The following is a 19,219-nucleotide window of genomic DNA, read 5'->3' as shown; positions in this document are numbered from 1 at the left end:
ATGCTCTAAATGTGCTTTAGTCCCATTTAATAAGACCTTTGCCAATTGCCTGAGTTTTCTCTAGTATATCATGTTATGATTCCCAAGGTTCCAAGCAATAGAAAACCTAACCTAAGTTTAAGCTCATATAAGTAAATAGGTTAAATTTATTTGGAACTATTGGTAAAATTTGATCTAGGAGTTGAAACAATGTAATTGGTGACTATGATTTGAATGAGTTTTCTAGGGGTTTATGTGTTAGAAGCTACCATGGTGTAAAAGTGGGCTCTAGTAAGAGGTTATGGGTAATTAAGAGTGATACCTCCACAAAGAATTGATGTAGTCCTGTGTGATCCCTGGTTAGTTCTTGCAAGATGCTTGTTATAAGAGAATGCCAGGCTTCTGAATCACATTGGGGCTTACTTTCTTCCAATATTATTCCTATCTATTGAATGCATTTGTCATAATGCCATCTGATATTAGGTCCTCCCCAGAGCCAAGATGAAGGCAATGCTATGTCTTTGTACCTCCCAAACTGTTAGTGAAGCAATCTCTCTACAAATTATAGCCTTAATATATATTTTTGTAGTAAAGGAAAAATGGATGGATATGTTTCAGTCAGTGCATTTCTTAACTCTCTTACTTAGGTGTGGAGTACATTCTTGTTCAGCTCTTCCCATATCAATAACACATGAGATTATATTCTTCCATATCAAATCCAATCACACACACACACACACACACACACACACACACACACACACACACACTCCAGACTCCTTGATTTAGGACTAGAAGTCAAGTTTTATTAGCTTTGGTTGGATGACATTGGTTCTGTATTTATCCTGGAAATAATGAATCACTATGGAGAAGGAGAATAAACAAACATCTTTAATTATACTACCAAATGGCCAGGGAGAGGTAAGGTTAGGACCTTGGAGTTGGTTGTTGCTTAGACCATGGCTTTGGCCACAGGATGACCTGCCTTTTACCCTAGAAGGGTAGCTAGCTGCCAAATTATTGCAGGAAGCAGATGGCAGGGCATGACAAATAGATTATAGATTCTGTGTTACATAAACACAGGCCCAATCTCAATATACCCCCAAGATATTAAATTAATGGCACTGGGTAGAAGAGGGGTTCAGGATAATGGGGTCTAACTCAGCCCAAACTACTCAAAGCTTTCTAGGCTCACCCTTTTTACCTTTAGGTGAACTTCATATGGTCATAGCAAGGGCTATGACTTCTTCATCAGCTCGGCACTCCCTTAGGTCTTTCCTAAAACACATCCTTTTTTATACTTCCTGGTGGGCCATGCTGATAAACAAATTCACTACAAAACCTGAAAGTTAGCAAATAGCTCATCATGTTTGCGTTTCTCTGACCTGGGTGAACTGCATTTTCATTGTGATAAAGTGAAACCTGGATATGAATTTTCAGAAGTGGCATAAATCAATAGAGAAGAAACTTTTGGAGTACCTATCATCACCTTATGTCTTGCTTCTCTACCTGTGGGCAGGTCTGCCTATGCTATCACACCAAGGGAGGAGTCTTGGTCTCCTCTGCTAGAAAGGACAAGAAATCCATGTTGACAACTCACCATTTTATGAGTCAGGACCTATTGTTGGAGTTTCAAGTTCACCTGTGCCCTGGTTTTACCATGTCACCTCTGTACCACACTCAGTCTTTGTTTTGCTATTCCTACTGAAAATCTGACTTCCACAGATTGACCCTCCTTTATGCCCTTGCTGTCTCCTGATTTGGTTGACTGATGGGGGATATCAGTAGGAGGTTGAAAAGTGGAAAAATAGGGGTTGGGACACAGTTCCCTGTGCCAGCATTATGTCTAACAAATGCAGTTCCACCCAATTTGTGGGAACACTATTCTTGTTTCTTCATGCAAGAGTGTTGATGGGATTCTTGTTGCTAATTTATGGATGCTATGCCAGATCTTTTCTGATGCTTTAAAATCCCATCTGCCCTCCAGAAATGACCTTTGCATCGACATTGGTGGTGAATTCTGTGTTCTGAGGTTGCCCAGAATGATGCAACTCTACATTAGAGGGAAAACAGCAGACATTTTGTGTCAAGGCAGATGCTCCAGCGAATACTGTTCTTCAATAGATGCCTTGGCTGTGGCATTCAAAGCAGCCACAGGCTTTCTGGGAAACTGGGCATTTCTCTACTCATCACTGGGTCTGAGTGGCTCCATCTAGTCAAGGGGGATTTGATGATTTATCTTCATCATCTTGAAAGCATATTCTATATTCCTGTCCAATTTGTACTGTGGTTTTTGGGGGTAGTTCATCCTCCTCTGGTCCCTCTGGGGCTATGACATAGTCCCTAAAGTCATCTCACAAAAATGGGACTCAACATTATGAAACAGGAAAAAGTAGGAGTCTCATCATGGGTCCAAATGAAGGGGACAGTGGAGGGTGACTAATGAGAAAGCACAGATGATCTTATCTTGGAAACAGATACAAAGAACAAGTACCCATGACCTCTTTGGGTGCATTAAGTGAGATAGTGTGTATGAAGTCTCTTAAACATACAAGGTACTTGTAAATTAAAAGGCAGTTGCAATGATTACACCAAGAACTGCCTTCTGTTCTCTTTTCCAAGTGGGGTGGTCATTGTCTGGTCTCTGTTAAGTAGTGTTTTCGTAGAAGTCAGTCAGGTTCTCTCTGTTGCCTATGAGCTTTGAGGCTCCTATCTCCACCCAATGGCACGAAGCCCAGTTTGGTCTGCTTCTGGCTGTTGGGTGTGGCAAGGGGCTGGGAACTGGCAGGGTGCCTGTATCTAGGCTATAAGGCAAGCCACGGGCAGTTGGAGGTAGTTGGGAGCCTGGTCCCTGCAAGTTTAGCCATGGTGTTCAGCCTCCTCCCCCCGAATCTGTCCCGCTTGGGCCTGTGGGCATCTGTAGTGATCCTGATCGTAATCGCTCTTAAGCTCTTCAGCCTGCTGTTGAGGAGGCAGAAGCTGGCCAGGGCTATGGACAGCTTCCCAGGACCCCCCACACATTGGCTCTTTGGTCATGCCCTTGAGGTATGTGGGGATGGGGATGTGGGAGAATCAGGACAAATCCCCCGGAGGCTGGGAAGGGAGGCCATCAGTTTGGGCAGGGGGTGTTGCCTGGAACCACGACTCCTAGTCAGCGTTTCTACTCCTGCCTTTCAAGCTAGCTTCAGAAGCAAAGCAGCACTTCAGAGTTGGAGCTTAAGAAGGTCCAGATGCTTTCCTATTATTCAGAGTCCCAAAGTGCAAGTCGTGTGGAGTCCTGTTGATGGATCACACAAGGGAGAGACTAAATCCTCAAAGTGCCACTCAACAGCTAGGCAGTCATATTTCGATTACTTAAGTATCCTACTTTGCAGTGTAAAGATTTCCAGTATCAATGAGGAATTAAAGGCAGAGATGAGTGCTGCCTCCTGAGGCCTCCCAGCACGTCTAAGAAGTTGGTACCCGCAGAGCCAGGAGGTGCCTTCTGTGTCTCCTTAGTGTGGCTGAGGAGCTATGGCATTTTCTCAGGCTCAGATGCTGGTTTGTTCTCCTGTGAAGGCAACACAGTAGGGATCTACCCCAGCATCAGTCTCAAGAACTCCTCCAGTCATGGGTACCCAGACCTTCTGGGGGGGGGGTTGGACTCAAGTGGAGAAGCAGATCCCTGCCCCCAGCTTCTGGAGATTCTAATATGTCAGGTTGGAACTAGGAACCTGAGATTAAAAGTCTTCCTGAGTACTTTGAGCTGCTTTCAAGTTTGGGCGTCTAGGCATGGATGCCAGGGATGAAGTCTCAGAAAGGGGATATAATTCTTTCTACTTCCGTATTCCTCCAATTTTTGGAACTGACACTGGAAAAAAACTTGATCTCTAAACTTCTTCTTGCCCCTTACAGATAACCTATTAGGGATAGCTCATGAACTTCTCTGTACCACTGAGCATCCAGGATTTTTTTTTTATAAGGATGGTTTGGGTGAGAGAAAACAGACGGTAGAGCCTTCCCTGCTTCCAGGAGGGTGAAAGCGCTTCCCCGGGGTCCACTTCTGCTCCCCTCTTTTCATCTTTCCTACTAGTCTGAGATTTCTGGAGATTAGAGATCTGGTCTGATTTATTCCTGTGCCCTCAAGGCACAGCACAAAAGTTGACACAGACTAGGCATGGTTGAATGAATGAACATAAAAGGCTAGATTGTAGGGAGAGGAGTCTGCACAGGACAGAGGGGTGGGGAAGGGAGATGAGGGATCAGGATGACTTGAGAGTGTCTCTGCTAACTATGGGCTGAGGTCACACCCTGAAGAAATGTTGAGAGACACTTGGGAAGACGTTCGGCCCCTTTCCTCTGTGCCACCCCCCACTTTGCGCTTACCTATCTTCTTCAGAATTCCGGAGGGCCCCACTCAGTGGACTTCCATAGCATATAGCCCTTATTCTCTTACAGCTCCATGCCAGAGATGGCTACCCTCTTCTTCCCAGGTGCTCCACCCCAACTTGGAAGTACACAAAGAGCCTGGAACATAGCCTAGCTTCAGCTTCTTGATGCCAATACCACTATGTGGAGGGCTTTGGTTTGACACCAGGAAGGGCATGCCAAGATTGTAGTGGTGGCTGATCTTGAGCACTGTACAAATTCCCCAGGGAACTATCACAGGCTCAGCACCATTGCATTCCTCCAGGGCTTGGCATCTCTGCTGTGGGTTGGATTCACACCTAAACCTGAGACATGCAAAGTGCAGGGTGTGGATTTGTTTCCCTAGTGTGAACAAAGATGAGGAAGCTGAGATTCAAAGGGGACAAGGTGTTCAGTTAAGGACATATTACATAATGGTTCATGATTCAAATCAAGGCTGGACCAGGGGCCTCCTGCATTTTAATCCAGACACAGTGAATTAAACAAATGAGAAACTAGCCAAATAACCCAATAAACAAAAAAGCCAAACAACTGAAAATCGATTCTAAGGCAGTGATGAGAGCTATGGGAAGGAAAGGAAGCAGTAGGTGGGTGAAGGCCTAGGGTGTGGAAGTTTCTATCAGGATTACTTTCTCCCTTCTTGGTTTCCAGTTCCAATCTGGAGGCATTGGTAGCATCTACCTCTCTTTGTATTCAGATCTCAGAATGTGTCCCTTTGATTCAGGGAGGGGGGTGTCTCCTTTTCTTGAAGAGCACAGGGAATGCTTTGTATATCATAGATATTCCCTGTGGTCTTAAGTTTGAGGAGCTAAGGGGATCCGACATATCTAATGTGTGTGCAGTGGTTGTGTGTGTGTGTGTGTGTGTGTGTGTGTGATGTATGTTCACTTTGGGTGTAAAGATCAGAGGCTGATGTTGGATGTCTCCTATGGCTTTCCACCTTATTTATTTATTTTTTGAGATTTAAAAAACTTGCTTTAGTTTATTTTATGTAAATGGGTATTTTGTCTGTATGTACATCTGTGTATCACATGTGTTCCTGGTGCTTATAGAGGCCAGAAGAGGGTGTCAGAGCCTTTGAAACTGCAATTATAGATGGTTGTGAGCCACCATGTGGGTACTGGGAACTGAACCCAGGTTGTTTGGAAGAACAGCCAGTATCCTTAACTGAGCCATCTCTACAGCCTCTTTGAAAAGATTTTTAAGAATTAAAATTACATAAGAACATGCTTGTGTGTGTGTGTGTGTGTGTGTGTGTGTGTGTGCACGCACGCGTGTGTGTGTGTGTAGTATGGGAATGTGTGAATGTGTACCTGTGACTGTAGGTGTTGACAGAGTTCAGAAGAGGGTGTCAAATTCCCAGGAGCTAGATTTATAGGAGGTTATTGGCAGTCCCACATGGGTGCTGGGAACAGAATTGAGTCTTTTTTGAGAGCAGTACAGCTCTTAACCTTGGAGCCATATCTATAGTCCCTTCCATCTCACTTTTTGAGACAGGATCTCTTATTAAACCTGGAGCTCTCTCTAGTTTGGAATGACTGGCAGGTCTTTGATCTTTCTATCTCACCCCACGGTTGCAGATGCTAGCCACAGTGTCTGGCTTTTAAGTAAGGGGCTAGTGTTCAAATCCAGGTCTTCACCTGGAAGCAAGTATTTCCCCTACCAAGCCTTCTCCCCAAACAGCTTGATATTGTCCTCAAGCAGTCTCCAAGAGAGCCGTGGCTGCAGCAGGGACCTTGTTCCTTGGAGTCTAGCCAACTGATCTTTAGGTCCATTAGCAAATGGCAGATTTGTTAACAAAAAGGACAGCAGAACAAGCTTAGTCATGATCCCTGGTCTATTGAGTCACGTGTGACAGTCTGTTTAGAGTGAGTGCACTGTTCCTATCTACGAAGAGGTCATGGTTCAATTAAGTTTAATTAATGCCCCTTTCTGATTTGATTCTTGGAGACTAGCTTGCTCTGACTCTTGGAGAGCAAGACCTTGCTAGGCCAACACTGGTGCAAATGAATGGATGAGGCAGGTTGCTAGAGAGCTGGGTGCAGTGATTTATATCCACATCCTGTTTTTCCCCTGCATCCTTCCTTTGGGAGAAAACAAGCTGTCCTAGATCTGATAGGAAGAGTGTCCAGTCGTAGGGCATATGAGGATAAATCTGAGGCATCTGTTATGTAACTCAGAGAAGTTTGCCAGCAGTCACATGACTCCTAGAAGCACAATGTCTCAGGAACCATTTTGAAGGATTGATGTTGTGGAAATGGGGCCAGATGCTGTGAGCTGTCCTCACTCTCACTGAGCTCCTGGAGGCAATCAGGGATCATAGGAGAAGACTGTCTCCAGAAAGGCTATGACAATCTGTGACTGAGGCCAAGGTGTCTGTGGTTGGGATGCTACAGAAGAGCACAGGCATGGGTCCCTGGAGTTGGGAACTATAGGGAACAGAAAGTAAGGAAACCCTAAGTGGGAAAAGTATCCACTTAAGAATGATACAGAGAACCACACAGATTAAGCCAGTTAAGAGTATCAGAGTTCTTTAATTCTGGCCAGTAGCCATGAGTGTGCTAATATGCCTCAGAGCCCTCTTGGTGCTGAAGCTCAGGGGTACAGCATTTTAAAGACAGAAACCACGATGCTATCAGTGCTAGACGAGGGTCAGAGTAACCTTGCAACATCTGTTCGAGCCAAACATAGTTATTTAGACAAAACATGACAATTATTTGTGACTTAAATATTAATTAGTTTTGGTTAATACATCTGAACTATGGTCCAAATCATGGAAATCCTGAATAGTTTTGCCAAAACAGATATGGCTATTGGAAGCATAGAGGCTTGAAAATTCTCTTAAGTGGAGTCAGGACAAGATGCTGCTACCTTAGCCATGTCAAGGGCAGGCAGGAAGGAAGATAGACACAGCAGGAGGGAGAGGTCCAGGGCTTCCCAGCTAGAAAGGAGGAGGGACACCACAAATGTCCTTTACCTATAGGTAAAGATGATTTTTATCACCTTTGCTCCCTGACATCGCACTCTTAAGGCACCCTTTTGGGTTGAATTCAGGATTCTGAAAGATAGCTCTCTAGGGAGATTACACCAGAGACTGCAGATGGCTGGGAGCCAGAACTGCAGACAAGGCATAGACATTGGTTAGAAATGAAGGGATAATCTCCAGAGTCTCTGAAGGGAGTGAATTGCATGTAACAAGCATTCCTAGACTTAGAACAGTAGCTTTGGGACTGGAGAGGGTATTAGAAGTGTGCAGGAGACGGAATATGGGAAGAGGGATGGAGGTTGTAGGGTCTGTCTGGGCAGTATCTGCTGTCCACACTGTTCCTAAGTGCTCCTTGTCTTCTGTTATTGTTTCAGATCCAGAAGTTAGGGAGTCTGGACAAGGTGGTATCCTGGTCCCAACAATTTCCCCATGCCCATCCTCTCTGGCTTGGACAATTTGTTGGTTACCTGAACATCTATGAGCCTGATTATGCCAAAGCTGTGTACAGCCGTGGGGGTGAGATTTCCTGGAGAGAGGGTGGGGTTTCCTGGGAAGGGCCTGTGTCTATAGTCTGGGATGAGAATAACCAAGTCCCTACTTCATTAATCGCTGTGCCTCATCTTGGAATATCCTGTTGCTCCCTGATTAACATCCATTTGTTCTGCAGACCCAAAGGCTCCAGATGTGTATGACTTCCTCCTCCAGTGGCTTGGTAAGTGAGCATCTACCTTTCTGTACCTTCCCTTCCCTCCCTTGAGCTAAGTGACCAGAATTTGCCCTGCCATACTCAGCTAGTTATCCCTCCAGTGGACTGCCTGGCTCCTGAGTGCCCGTCCTAAGCTTAGCATCTCTGTGGGGGAAGCAGGGGAGTCTGTTTCAGGAGTTAAACACTTTCCCTTGCTGGGCATTCATCTCCCCTCCCTTCCAAACAGAAGCACGGCAATGTGTGTTTGAAGAATAACTTCCTAAAGCAGGCAATTCTAGAGTTGATCCTATAGGATATCATAATGATGTGTTTTCTGGAAGAAGGATCTGAGAAAAGGTGTAATAATCATAGGACCATGGAGGCTGCAAGATGTCTGAGTGGCTGAAAGGCAGACTTCAATTAGTAGATTAGACTAGTCAGAGAAGATGGACCAATGTTGGCTGTCAGTATGTGGACTGATGTTGAAAGTGAAGGGAGCCGCTGAGTCAAATACTTCTTTTAATTAATTAATTAGTTAATTAATTAATTGATTTTGAGACAGAGTCTCACTATATTGCCTTAGTTGGCCTAGAGCTCTCTATGTAGACAAGGCTGGCTTTGAACTCAGAGAGATCTACCTGCCTCTGACTTCTGAATGAGTACTGGGATTAGTGGTGTACACCAAATCTGGCATTATTCTTATTTTTATCTTTATCTGTATGTTTGTTTGTGCAGATGTATGCCATTTGTACACAGGTACCTATGTTGGATCCCCTAGAACTGGAATTATATGTATGTAGTTGTGAGCTGTCAGGTGTGTTCTGGGAACTGACCCCAGATCTTTTGTAAGAGCAGTAAGGGCTCTTGATCACTGATTTATCTCTCTAGCCTCTGCTGAGTCTTCTTATCCAAGGCCATATGCTACTCCAAAGTTCATTTATTTATTTACCCTTGGAAGCTTCCTAGGAGCTAAGAAAGGGCTGGTTAGTAGGAAAGTAGCAGTCTAGACTATTGACTTAGTTAAGATCTGCTGCCTTCTCCGTGTTGGGATGTTCTGACAAGTGGGGACCAGAAGTCTATACTGGTTCTTGTAGTGCCTCCCCACACGGTGTTCAGGTTTGGAAGTGGCAGAGGCTGTGATTGATCCCAGCTGTCATGGGTAGAGCAGATTACCTAGACTTCACAGCCCCCATCTTCCTTCCCTTCTCAGGGAAAGGCTTACTGGTTCTCGATGGGCCCAAATGGTTTCAGCACCGCAAGCTGCTCACACCTGGCTTCCACTATGATGTGCTGAAGCCCTATGTGGCCATATTTGCTGAATCCACACGCATCATGCTGGTAAGTATCCTCCCTGTGGCAGGTTCCTGGAATTGTGGGCTGCTGGGCCAGCCTTCTGTACCCATCCCCATTTGCCTTGGGTGAAGAAGGCAAGTGGTGCTCTCCTGTGGAGAGGGTCCCTGAAGCCCTGTGCTCATTATGCCTGCAACTATGTGCCAAAGGTTTTGTAAAGCATGGCCTCATGATTCTCTGTATTTCCTTGGTGTCTATTGTTATGCTCCCTTCATCTCCAATTTTACTAATTTGGATATTCTTTTCTCTGCCTTCAGTTAATTTGGATAAGGCAGCAGTTCTCAAACTGTGGGTCATGACCCCTTTGGGGGTTGAACAATACTTTCACAGCGGTTGCATGTCAGATATCCTGCATATCAGAAGCAAAATTATAGTTATGAAGTAGCAATGAAATAATTTTATGGTTGTGGATCACTACAACATGAGGGTTAGCATTAGGAAGGTTGAGAACCACTGAGATAAGGATTTGTCAACCTTATTGATTCTTTGCTTCATTGATTTCTTGTATTTTTTTGGTTTGTTTCTGCTTTGTTCATTTTAGGCCTGAGTTTGATTATTTCTTGCTTTCTGTACTTTTGGGTGTGATTTCTTCATTTTGCCCTAGAGCTTTCATGTGTGCTGTTAAGTTACTAGTATGGAATTTCTCCATTTTTTTTCTTGTGTAAACATTTAGTGTTATGAACTTGCCTCTTAGAACTGCCTTCATCACATCCTGTAAGTTCTGGCATGTTCTTTCTTAATTTTTGTCTTGACCCATTTTCATTCAGTAGTGTGTGGTTCAGTTTTTATGAGTTTGTAAACTTTCTGTTGTTTCTGTTTCTGTTGTTGATATTCAGCTTTAGTGTGTGGTGATCTGAGAGGATGCTGGGCATTGTTTCAATGGTTTTGTATTTGTTGAGAATTGCTTTGTGTCTGAGTATGTCTATTTTAGAGAATGTTCTGTGAGGTCTATTCTTTTGTGTTTGGGTGAAATGTTCTGTAAATGTTTGTTAGGTCCATTTGGTTTATAACTATAGTTAGTTCCAGCATTTCCCTGTTTTGTTTTTGCCTGGATGACCTGTCTGTTGGTGAGAGTGGGTTGTTGAAGTCTCCTACTATCAGTGTGTGAGGGTCAATATGTGATTTAAACTATATTAGTGTATCTTTTACAAACGTGATTGCCTGTATGTTTGGTGTATATATGCTAAGAATTGAAAGGTCCTGTTAGTGTATTTTTCTTTCCTCTGATGAGTATAGAATGTCCTTCCATATCTCTTCTGATTAGTTTTGCTTTGAAGTCTATTTTGTCAGATATTAAAATGGCTACACCAGTTTGCTTTTTAGGTCCATTTGTCCATTTGCTTGGGATATCTTTTTTCAACCCTTTACCCTGAGGTAATGTCTATCCTTGATGTCGAGGTGTGTTTCTTATATGGAGTAGAAGGATGGGTCTGTTTTTGCATCCATTCTGTTCTTGTGTGTGTGTGTTTTGTTGGAGAATTGGTGTGTGTGTGTGTGTGTGTGTGTGTGTGTGTGTGTGTGTGTGTGCGTGTGTGTGGTGTTTTCCCTCTTTAGGTTTGATGACCTGGGATTATTTACTCCTTGTGTTTTTTTTTTCAGGTGTGATAAACCTCTTTAGATCGAAATATTTCCTTGTATACCTTCTGTGGGGCTAGATTTGTAAATAGACATTGCTTAAATTTGGTTTATCAAGCAATTTCTTGTTTTCTCTAGTGTGATTGAAAGTTTTTCTGGGTATAGTATTCAGAGATGATATCTATGGTCTTTTAGAGTTTGTAAAACATATATCCAGGTTGTTTTGGCTTTTAGAGTCTTTACTGAGAAGTCAGGTGTAAATTTCGTAGGTCTACCTTTATATATTACTTGGCCTTTCACCCTTGCAGATTCTAATATTCTTTCTTTTATATGTTTAGTGTTTTGATTATTATGTGCTGGGGGAAATTTCATTTCTGCTCCAGTCTCTTTGGTGTTCTGTAAGCTTCCTCTGTCTTTCTTCATAGGCGTCTCCTTCTTAAGGTTAGGGAAATTTTCTTCTGTGGTTTTTGTTGAGAATGCTTTCTGTGACTTTTGAGTTGTGATTCTCCTTTTTCTATTCATTCCTGTTATTCTTAAGTTTAGTCTTTTCATAGTGTTCCAGATTTCCTGGATGTTTTGTGCTAGTTTTTTTAGATCTTATATTTTATTTGTCTGAGGTATTTGTTTCTTCTATCTTGTCTCAAATGGCTGAGATTCTCCCTTCTATCTCTTGTATTCTGTTGGTAAGTCTTGCCTCTGAGGTTCCTGTTGGAATTTCTAAATTTTTCATTTCCAGATTTCCCATAGTTTGGGTTTTCTTTATTTATTCTATTTCCATTTTCAGGTCTTGAATTATTTTGTTCATTTTCCCACTTTTTGTTTATGCTTTCATAGATTTCTTTAAGGAATTTATTAATTTCCTCTTTAAGGATCTCTATCATGTTCAAAAAATGCTATTTTATGGTCTTTATCTTGTGCTTCTCAGGGCCTGCTGTGGTAGGGTTACTGGGCTCTAGTGGAGACATATTGTCATGGATGTTTGATTGTGTTTTCACTCTGGCTTCTAGACATCTGGGTTTGGAAAGATTATAATTCTAAGTGCTGATATCTAGTCTTGTCTTTGTTGAGTGGATTTTTGTTCTTTGGTTTCTGGTATCCTCTCTGATTCTTAGAAGGGTATAGTAGCTGTGTGTTGCCTGGTAGGGAATTCTTCTCAGACCCTGATATATGTTGCCATGGATAACATGTGTTTCTAGGTATTGGGAGCTAAGGAACAGAGAAGGCCTGGGATGAGTGAGGGGTCTATACGAGGGAGGAAATTAGGGTGTCCCACCAGGATGTGTTTTAGTCCCCTGGGAATGTGGCCAAGAGTGAGGAGATGTTCCAACAGGGAGTCTGCTACAAATCTGGGCGTGAGACTGGATTTGGAGGAGAGGTGTGAGAGTGAAGACCTAAGGCTCACATACACTCTTCGGCCTACATACTTTCCTGGCAGGTTTGGCTGGCAGGTTCCCAGGGAGTGTCTGCGGGAGCTGGGGACGAGAATAAGGCCTTGAGTTGGGTGAAAGAAGTTTGGAAGAGATTTATGTGATCCAGCAGAGAATGCTGGGGGAAAAGGGGAGTGCACAGCTGGTGGTCTGCTACAGGGCTGGGGGTGACACCAGGGGAATGGATTTAGAGAGGAGGGAATTAGAGATCTGTAGTTAGCCTAACTGCTTCCCTGGCCAGGAAGCCCAGCTCTTTCATATATTACTTACCTGCTGCCCCCCCCCTCTGGATTCCAGGACAAGTGGGAGAAAAAGGCTAGTGAAAATAAGAGCTTTGACATCTTCTGTGATGTAGGCCACATGGCGCTGGATACACTCATGAAGTGCACTTTTGGCAAAGGAAACAGCGGCCTAGACCACAGGTCAGTGACACCTCTACCCAAGGCCCTCAGATAAGAAAATTGGAAGGGTGCTTGATCTCTGGCTGAAGAAGTCCTGCCTTGATATGCCCAGGCCCTACGTGTGGTGGCAGATACATTAGGTGTTAGTTAGGAGGCTTAAGGAGGCAAGAAGAGGAATGGGAAGTAGTTTGGATGGGATTTTTAAAAGAAAGCCTCTCAGGCCTCTTCCCCTCCCTCCACCCTCTTCTGTGTAGAGACAACAGCTACTACCAGGCAGTGAGTGAGCTCACATTGCTGACACAGCAGCGCATTGAATCCTTCCAGTACCATAACGACTTCATTTACTGGCGTACTCCCCATGGCCGCCGCTTCCTTCGGGCCTGCCAGACAGCCCATGACCATACAGGTGGGCCTTTCCTTCAAACCCCTCTCCCCCCTGTCATCTCATGACAGCTAGGAAACTTTGGTTCTTCCTCTGGGATCTTTGCACCCTTCCTGATACAGGGCCAAAGTAGGTAGTGACACCTATGCTCTTGGTCCAGATCAGGTCATCAGGCAGCGGAAGGCGGCCCTGCAGGATGAGAAGGAACAGAAAAAGATCCAGCAGCGGAGGCATCTGGACTTTCTGGACATTCTCCTGGGCGTTCGAGTGAGTGCACGCAGCCCACCCTAACTGACACTTGGTCCCAGGAAGGTCTTTAGACTCTCCGAAGGCAGGCTCCTTGCTCTGCAAATATAATCTACTGCCCATGATTTTTGCCCATAGTACAAATCAACAAAGGTAAAAATATGTAGCATGTGTGTGGTTGGGCTGTGACATTAGGGAGCTGGCAGCCTGGGTCACATGGTAGCCGCTTGAAGACTTCCAAGATCCCTAAAATTCTTGGCAGTGCAGAACCTTAGAGTTTAGAATTCATTTTCTTTCTTTCCTTTACCTCTGACCCCCACTCTGTCCCTCCTTTCTTCCATCCATTCTTCTCCCCTTCCTTCCTCTATTCCACAAAGCTCAGTGCCTATCCTGAATCAATTCCCATGTTGCAATGCAGAGATAAGAAAGATCTGGCATGGCCAGACATCTGCATGTAGTATAGTGGCCTGGTTGGGGGAGGGAGCAGGTGGATGGTGATAAAGATGCTTTTCCTTGCCAGCTAGAAGTGGTGCCATTATTTGGGGTTGATAAAGTAAGTTACAAGTTGTGGGTCCAGAGGGCTCAGGGAGAGGGACTCATGAATGGGAAGCATATAGGCTGGGTTAGAGGGAATAGAGGAATTTGGAGGAAGATTCCAAGCCTACCAACAAGCGTTCGTATACTTCCTCAGAATGCATCTGACAGCTACCCTTGGGCATTCTTCTTAGCGTTAACTCAAAGACACTGAGCTGTCCCACTGTGCCTTCTCTCAGGATGAAAGTGGGATCAAGCTGTCAGATGCAGACCTCAGGGCCGAAGTGGATACATTCATGTTTGAAGGCCACGATACCACCACTAGTGGTATCTCTTGGTTTCTCTACTGCATGGCCCTTTATCCTGAGCACCAGAAACGATGTAGGGAGGAGGTCCGTGAGATCTTAGGAGACCAGGACTCCTTCCAGTGGTAAGTGCACCTGAGAGTGAGCCTGGCTGCTCTTGCTCAGCCCAGGGAGGGGTTGTGACTAACCTGCCATGCCTACCAAGGACAACTCACACCTGTTTTGGAAATGAGATGAAGTTGACAATAGTTGTTCCCTTTCTTTTGGTTGTGTAACTTTCCTGGGGGGTCAACTATAGATGTACCCCTCAGACCAGTCTTCCCAAATGGAGGCTTTTCAGTGTCACATAAGGTTATCAACAGAGGCTGAATTTCCTAACAACAGAACATGAATCCCTCCTGGGCTTCTGGATAGAGAAGAGAGGGCTGAGAAAGAGGGGGAAGTGGGAGATGACATTGAGAGGACAGCTGGGAAAAAGCCAGTCCCTTGTCACTTGCCACCTGCCTTTGGATAGTAGCATATAGATCCCAGGCTCCGCATCTCTCATCATGGTGAAGGACACAGATCCTAAATGCCAACACTTAAAACACTTCTATGTGACCTTCCTTGTTTCTCAGCTAAAGTCTGAAGTCCTGAATGTGACACCACCTGAACCAACTTCTCTTTCAGAGTTGTCTCTGAGAGTCCCACCCAGGTCTCTTCTGTTGCTTCATCCTCTTAGGCCCTTGCAGCCTGACAGTCACCTCATCCCACTGAGTTCCTGATCTGCCTCCATCATGAGCAGGACACACAGAAGGGATAGAGGAAATGGCCTATCATGTCTGGAGTCCCATTCTCCTGAGAGGGACTGATTTGTAATCCCAGTGTCAGAGATTTGAAGGATGGGGTCTCCATCCATAACTAATGTTTACTTGCTGGATGTTGGAAACATTCCAAGGGGTCCAGCTGTGTGCATGGTGCTATCTGGAGTGCATTGCAAGAATGAAGAGCAGAGGGGACAATTTGCTGCTCTTGAGGAGTTTTCAAAAAGTCAGACTCCCTTGATTGAAATCCAGAGAAGGGTGCAGGTTGGAGTAACACCAAGTAGCAAGGATGTTGAGGGCAGAGGGGTGAAGAGGGGAGGGGCTCGGATTGACTTTATAAAGAAGGGTAAAACTCAGGTAAAGAGAGCTGTTCTCTCTAGCTAGATAATCAGTAGATAGTCTGAAGCAGGGAATTAAGTACTTACTTTATTTTCACTTAGTTTTATCCAGAATTTGAAGTAACTTAGAGGATACTTACTTAATAAAACAGTAAAAGAAATGAAAAGTCAGGATTAGGGGGAGAGTGACTTGGAGTTTGTGGATCATAAGAAGGTATTATATAGGTCTGATGATTGAGCCTCACTCACATTTGGGTCTGAGTTCTTGGTGTCCAAAGGGGGGTTTTATGTGAATTTCTCATTATTCATCTATGGACATTGGTTGGTTCATTTAACTAACAAGCATCAGGCCTCCTTTTCCATTCCAGACCCACAAGGGAAGGTAAACAGAAACTAAAGACATGTTCTTTGTGGGACTTTGGCAAGGCCCCAAATGACACAAAAGTGGCCTTGTTTTTGAGGGTTGGGTGTACATACATCTCTTGGATCCTGTGCCTTCTCCCAGATTGCTAGGTTTGTATGGCCACTCAGTGTTATATTATGCTTAGGCACTTGAAACCCTCTTGACTCCTCTGTTGGAAGTATGATGACAGAAAGTAAAAATGATATCATAGCAAAGTTGGGAATGGAGCCCTGAGATCCCACTGTTCCCAGTTCCCAAGTGTTCCATGTTGCTGGCAGGGATGATCTGGCCAAGATGACCTACCTGACGATGTGTATGAAGGAATGCTTCCGCCTCTACCCACCTGTGCCCCAGGTGTTCCGCCAGCTCAGCAAGCCAGTCACCTTTTCAGATGGCCGTTCTCTACCTGCAGGTGGGTTGGGGAAAACACTGAGGGTGGAGTGAAAGTCCTTACCTTGCTCTCTGATATTGCCTGTGCCATTGTACAATCTTTACAACAGGTGGAGGGAGTTCAGGATTTGTGTGCTGAGCCCTGGGCCCAAGCTCCAGCCTCACAGACTCAAATTGTCTGTGCCTGAAACATCTAACTCTTCTTCTGTAAAATATGGCTGAGGGTATAAATATAAATATGGGTATATAAAGTTCATTTCTCTCCTAGGTTTCAGGGTGATTATGTGGATTCCTTTTTCTATGGACTGAAGTAGCAAGGATTATTTTTCTCTCTCTCAAAAGAATCCAGCATGAGTTATTCCTTTGAGACAGTCATTGTGAAATTTGGGTCGTCTTTTTGACCATTAGTGCAGTAGGATCCAGGCATGGCTAATCACTGGGTACAGTTGGTGCTTTGTTCTCGGGAGAAGGCTTCTTGTAACCTGAAAATTTTCTCTTTTTCTTTTGTTTAAAACTGTATCAGATCATTCTACTATGGTGCTTCTTAACAAGCAGATTATGATGATTGCATAAAATAAAACAAACATGAAAATAGAGGGGAGGAAAGAATATATTTTTCATAGTTGTCAGAATTAAAAAGAGACTTCTACAATATCCACAAACAACATAAATTATCTTGGAGTAATGCTAACCAAACAAATGAAAGACCTATATAGCAAGAACTTTGTGTCTTTAAAGAAAGAAACTAAGAAGATACCAGAAAATGAAAAGATCCTCCATGCTCTTGGATAGGCAGGATCAACATAGTAAAAATGTCAATCTTGCCAAAAGCAGATTCAATGCAATCCCCATTAAAATCCTAGCACAATTCTTCACAGACCTTGAAAAAAATACTCAACTTTATATGGAAAAACAAAAGACCCAGGATACCTAAAACAACCCTACAATAAAGGAAGGTCTTCAGGGTTTTTATACACACCTTATCTGATTGCACTCTGGACAACTCTGGGAGATGATGCATTGACTGTGATGCAATGCATATGCCACATGTCCAACTCTGTGTTGTGCCTTCATAAATTATTCAGACCTGAGTCTGACATGTAGTAAGCATCAAATGAAGGGTATCTCTTATTAATAGCATGATAACTTCTTGATGTTAGTTAATTGAAGGTCAAAAGGCTGTAATAAACAGCTTCTGCCTATCCCACTTTGTGGTGGGGTAGGTTCAGTGTTCTTTGTTTTCATTCCACAGATCTCTTGGTTAGGCATTAATCTTAGTACCTGGCTACTGGAGCTGTTGGTTATGGTGATTAAGCTACTTTGAATGTGACCAAGAGTTCAATGTCACTGGCAGTGCATAGGCAGAGGCTCGTGTACCAGATAGGAGGAATCTTGGGGATTGAGGCCTAATGTGGAGGTGGGCATGACTGCCTCAGGACCCCTTGTCATCAGGCCTCTTTTCTGTTTACAGGCAGCCTGATCTCTATGCACATCTATGCCCTCCACAGGAACAGTGCTGTGTGGCCTGACCCAGAGGTACTGCATCTGGGCATGGAGGGCCAACAGGGTGTGGGCTGTGGGGTTACCTCTGCCAGGGTTTGCTGAGTATTTAAAAAAAAAAAACTATCTCTTAGGTCTTTGACCCATTGCGCTTTTCTCCTGAGAATGTGACAGGACGCCACCCCTTTGCCTTCATGCCTTTCTCTGCCGGGCCCAGGTAGGGAGAAGGACAACATTCTCAGGTCCTCAAGTGAATTCCATCATTGGGGAGGCATTGTTATGGAGTACTCTGTGACAATGGGGGTCTTTTGCTATTTTTCCCCTGTTCCTGGGAAATGGGTGGGGTAGGTGTTCCATTCTGTGAGAGACTGCAAGCCAGAACTTGCAATGGTGTAATTCCCCAGGGGACCCTTTACCATGCTCCTGACTTTTGCTTTTAGGCCAAGGTCAACAAATCAATCATATCTTATGCATCCTTAAATAGTTATTGTTTTTGTGGGCCTCTAAGGACACTGGGTAGCCAACAACTTGATGCCTCTTTTGCCTGCTGCAGGAACTGCATTGGGCAGCAGTTTGCCATGAACGAGATGAAGGTGGTCACAGCTCTTTGTTTGCTGCGCTTTGAATTCTCCCTGGATCCCTCAAAGCTGCCCATTAAGATTCCCCAGCTGGTCCTGCGCTCCAAAAACGGCATCCATCTCTACCTGAAGTCACTGGGCTCTGGAAAATAGGTCTTCAGAGATCATGGCATGGGCAGCGCAGGCTGTGGCTTTTCCTGGGACATTGCCTTGTAGATTGAATGTGGAGTTGTCATGGATCCCTGCTTGGGGGGTCATAGATGTGAAAGCATTGACACTGATAGTCTCATGGAAGGCAGTCCCTTGAAATCATGTGTGTCAGGTGACAATATCTGGACTCTGGAGTTCATTCCTTCACTTCACAAATATTTGTTGAACATCTGGCTGACTCAAGAAATTTAATTTATTTCTCATAGCTGCATGTCTTTCTAAAATAAACAAATAAAAACCAGAACCTTGCATTCCAGCCCTTGAAGAAAGGTCAGTGAAGACAGAAAATGTTGCCTTGAGATTTGTGAAGGATGGATGTGAAGGAGGGATGGCTTGGATATAAGGTGGCTCTTCATTGCATTTCTTTAACTTCCTCTGTGTGTATTTGAAATATAATAGACATAAAGAAAACTTCTTTAAGCTAATTCTGTAAAAAATAAAGAATAATTCTTAACACAAACTTGTACTGCTGAAGTAAAAGAATTTGAAAGGTATCTTTCCTGGTGTGATTTCTTTCTTGGGACACATCTCTGTGATGCTGTGATGCTATTGTCATTCTTGACAGTGATGTCTCGTAGTCATACAGCGCTCTGGGCATTCACAGTATTTCTAGGGAAGGTGGTGCAGTAGAGTTAAAGGAAGCTTCCTTGGAGAAAGGAAACTTCTTTCCACAAGACATGAATGTGCAAAGAAGAACTTTTGGGGTGGAGTTCAGGGTGG

The 19,219-nt window shown here is 44.1% G+C and overlaps 1 protein-coding gene across 1 annotated transcript; it reads left to right on the top strand.

The window, feature by feature from the left end:
* The first annotated feature begins 2,801 nt into the window (after window positions 1-2,801).
* LOC127225183 (cytochrome P450 4B1) lies at window positions 2,802-18,993 on the top strand. Its single transcript, XM_051188488.1, has 12 exons — window positions 2,802-3,024; window positions 7,747-7,888; window positions 8,040-8,084; window positions 9,268-9,395; window positions 12,707-12,831; window positions 13,065-13,216; window positions 13,353-13,459; window positions 14,212-14,402; window positions 16,100-16,233; window positions 17,683-17,747; window positions 17,846-17,928; window positions 18,265-18,993. Exons 1-12 carry the CDS (start codon window positions 2,845-2,847, stop codon window positions 18,440-18,442), a joined length of 1,530 nt encoding a protein of 509 aa, XP_051044445.1. The 5' UTR covers window positions 2,802-2,844; the 3' UTR covers window positions 18,443-18,993.
* Window positions 18,994-19,219: the final 226 nt, after the last annotated feature.

The sequence above is a fragment of the Phodopus roborovskii genome, unplaced genomic scaffold (genome assembly GCF_943737965.1).
Source record: "Phodopus roborovskii unplaced genomic scaffold, PHOROB, whole genome shotgun sequence".
In the NCBI taxonomy this organism is placed as follows: Eukaryota; Metazoa; Chordata; class Mammalia; order Rodentia; family Cricetidae; genus Phodopus; species Phodopus roborovskii.
Note: the sequence above shows the minus strand (reverse complement) of the source record. Positions and strands in the feature narration are given on the sequence as shown.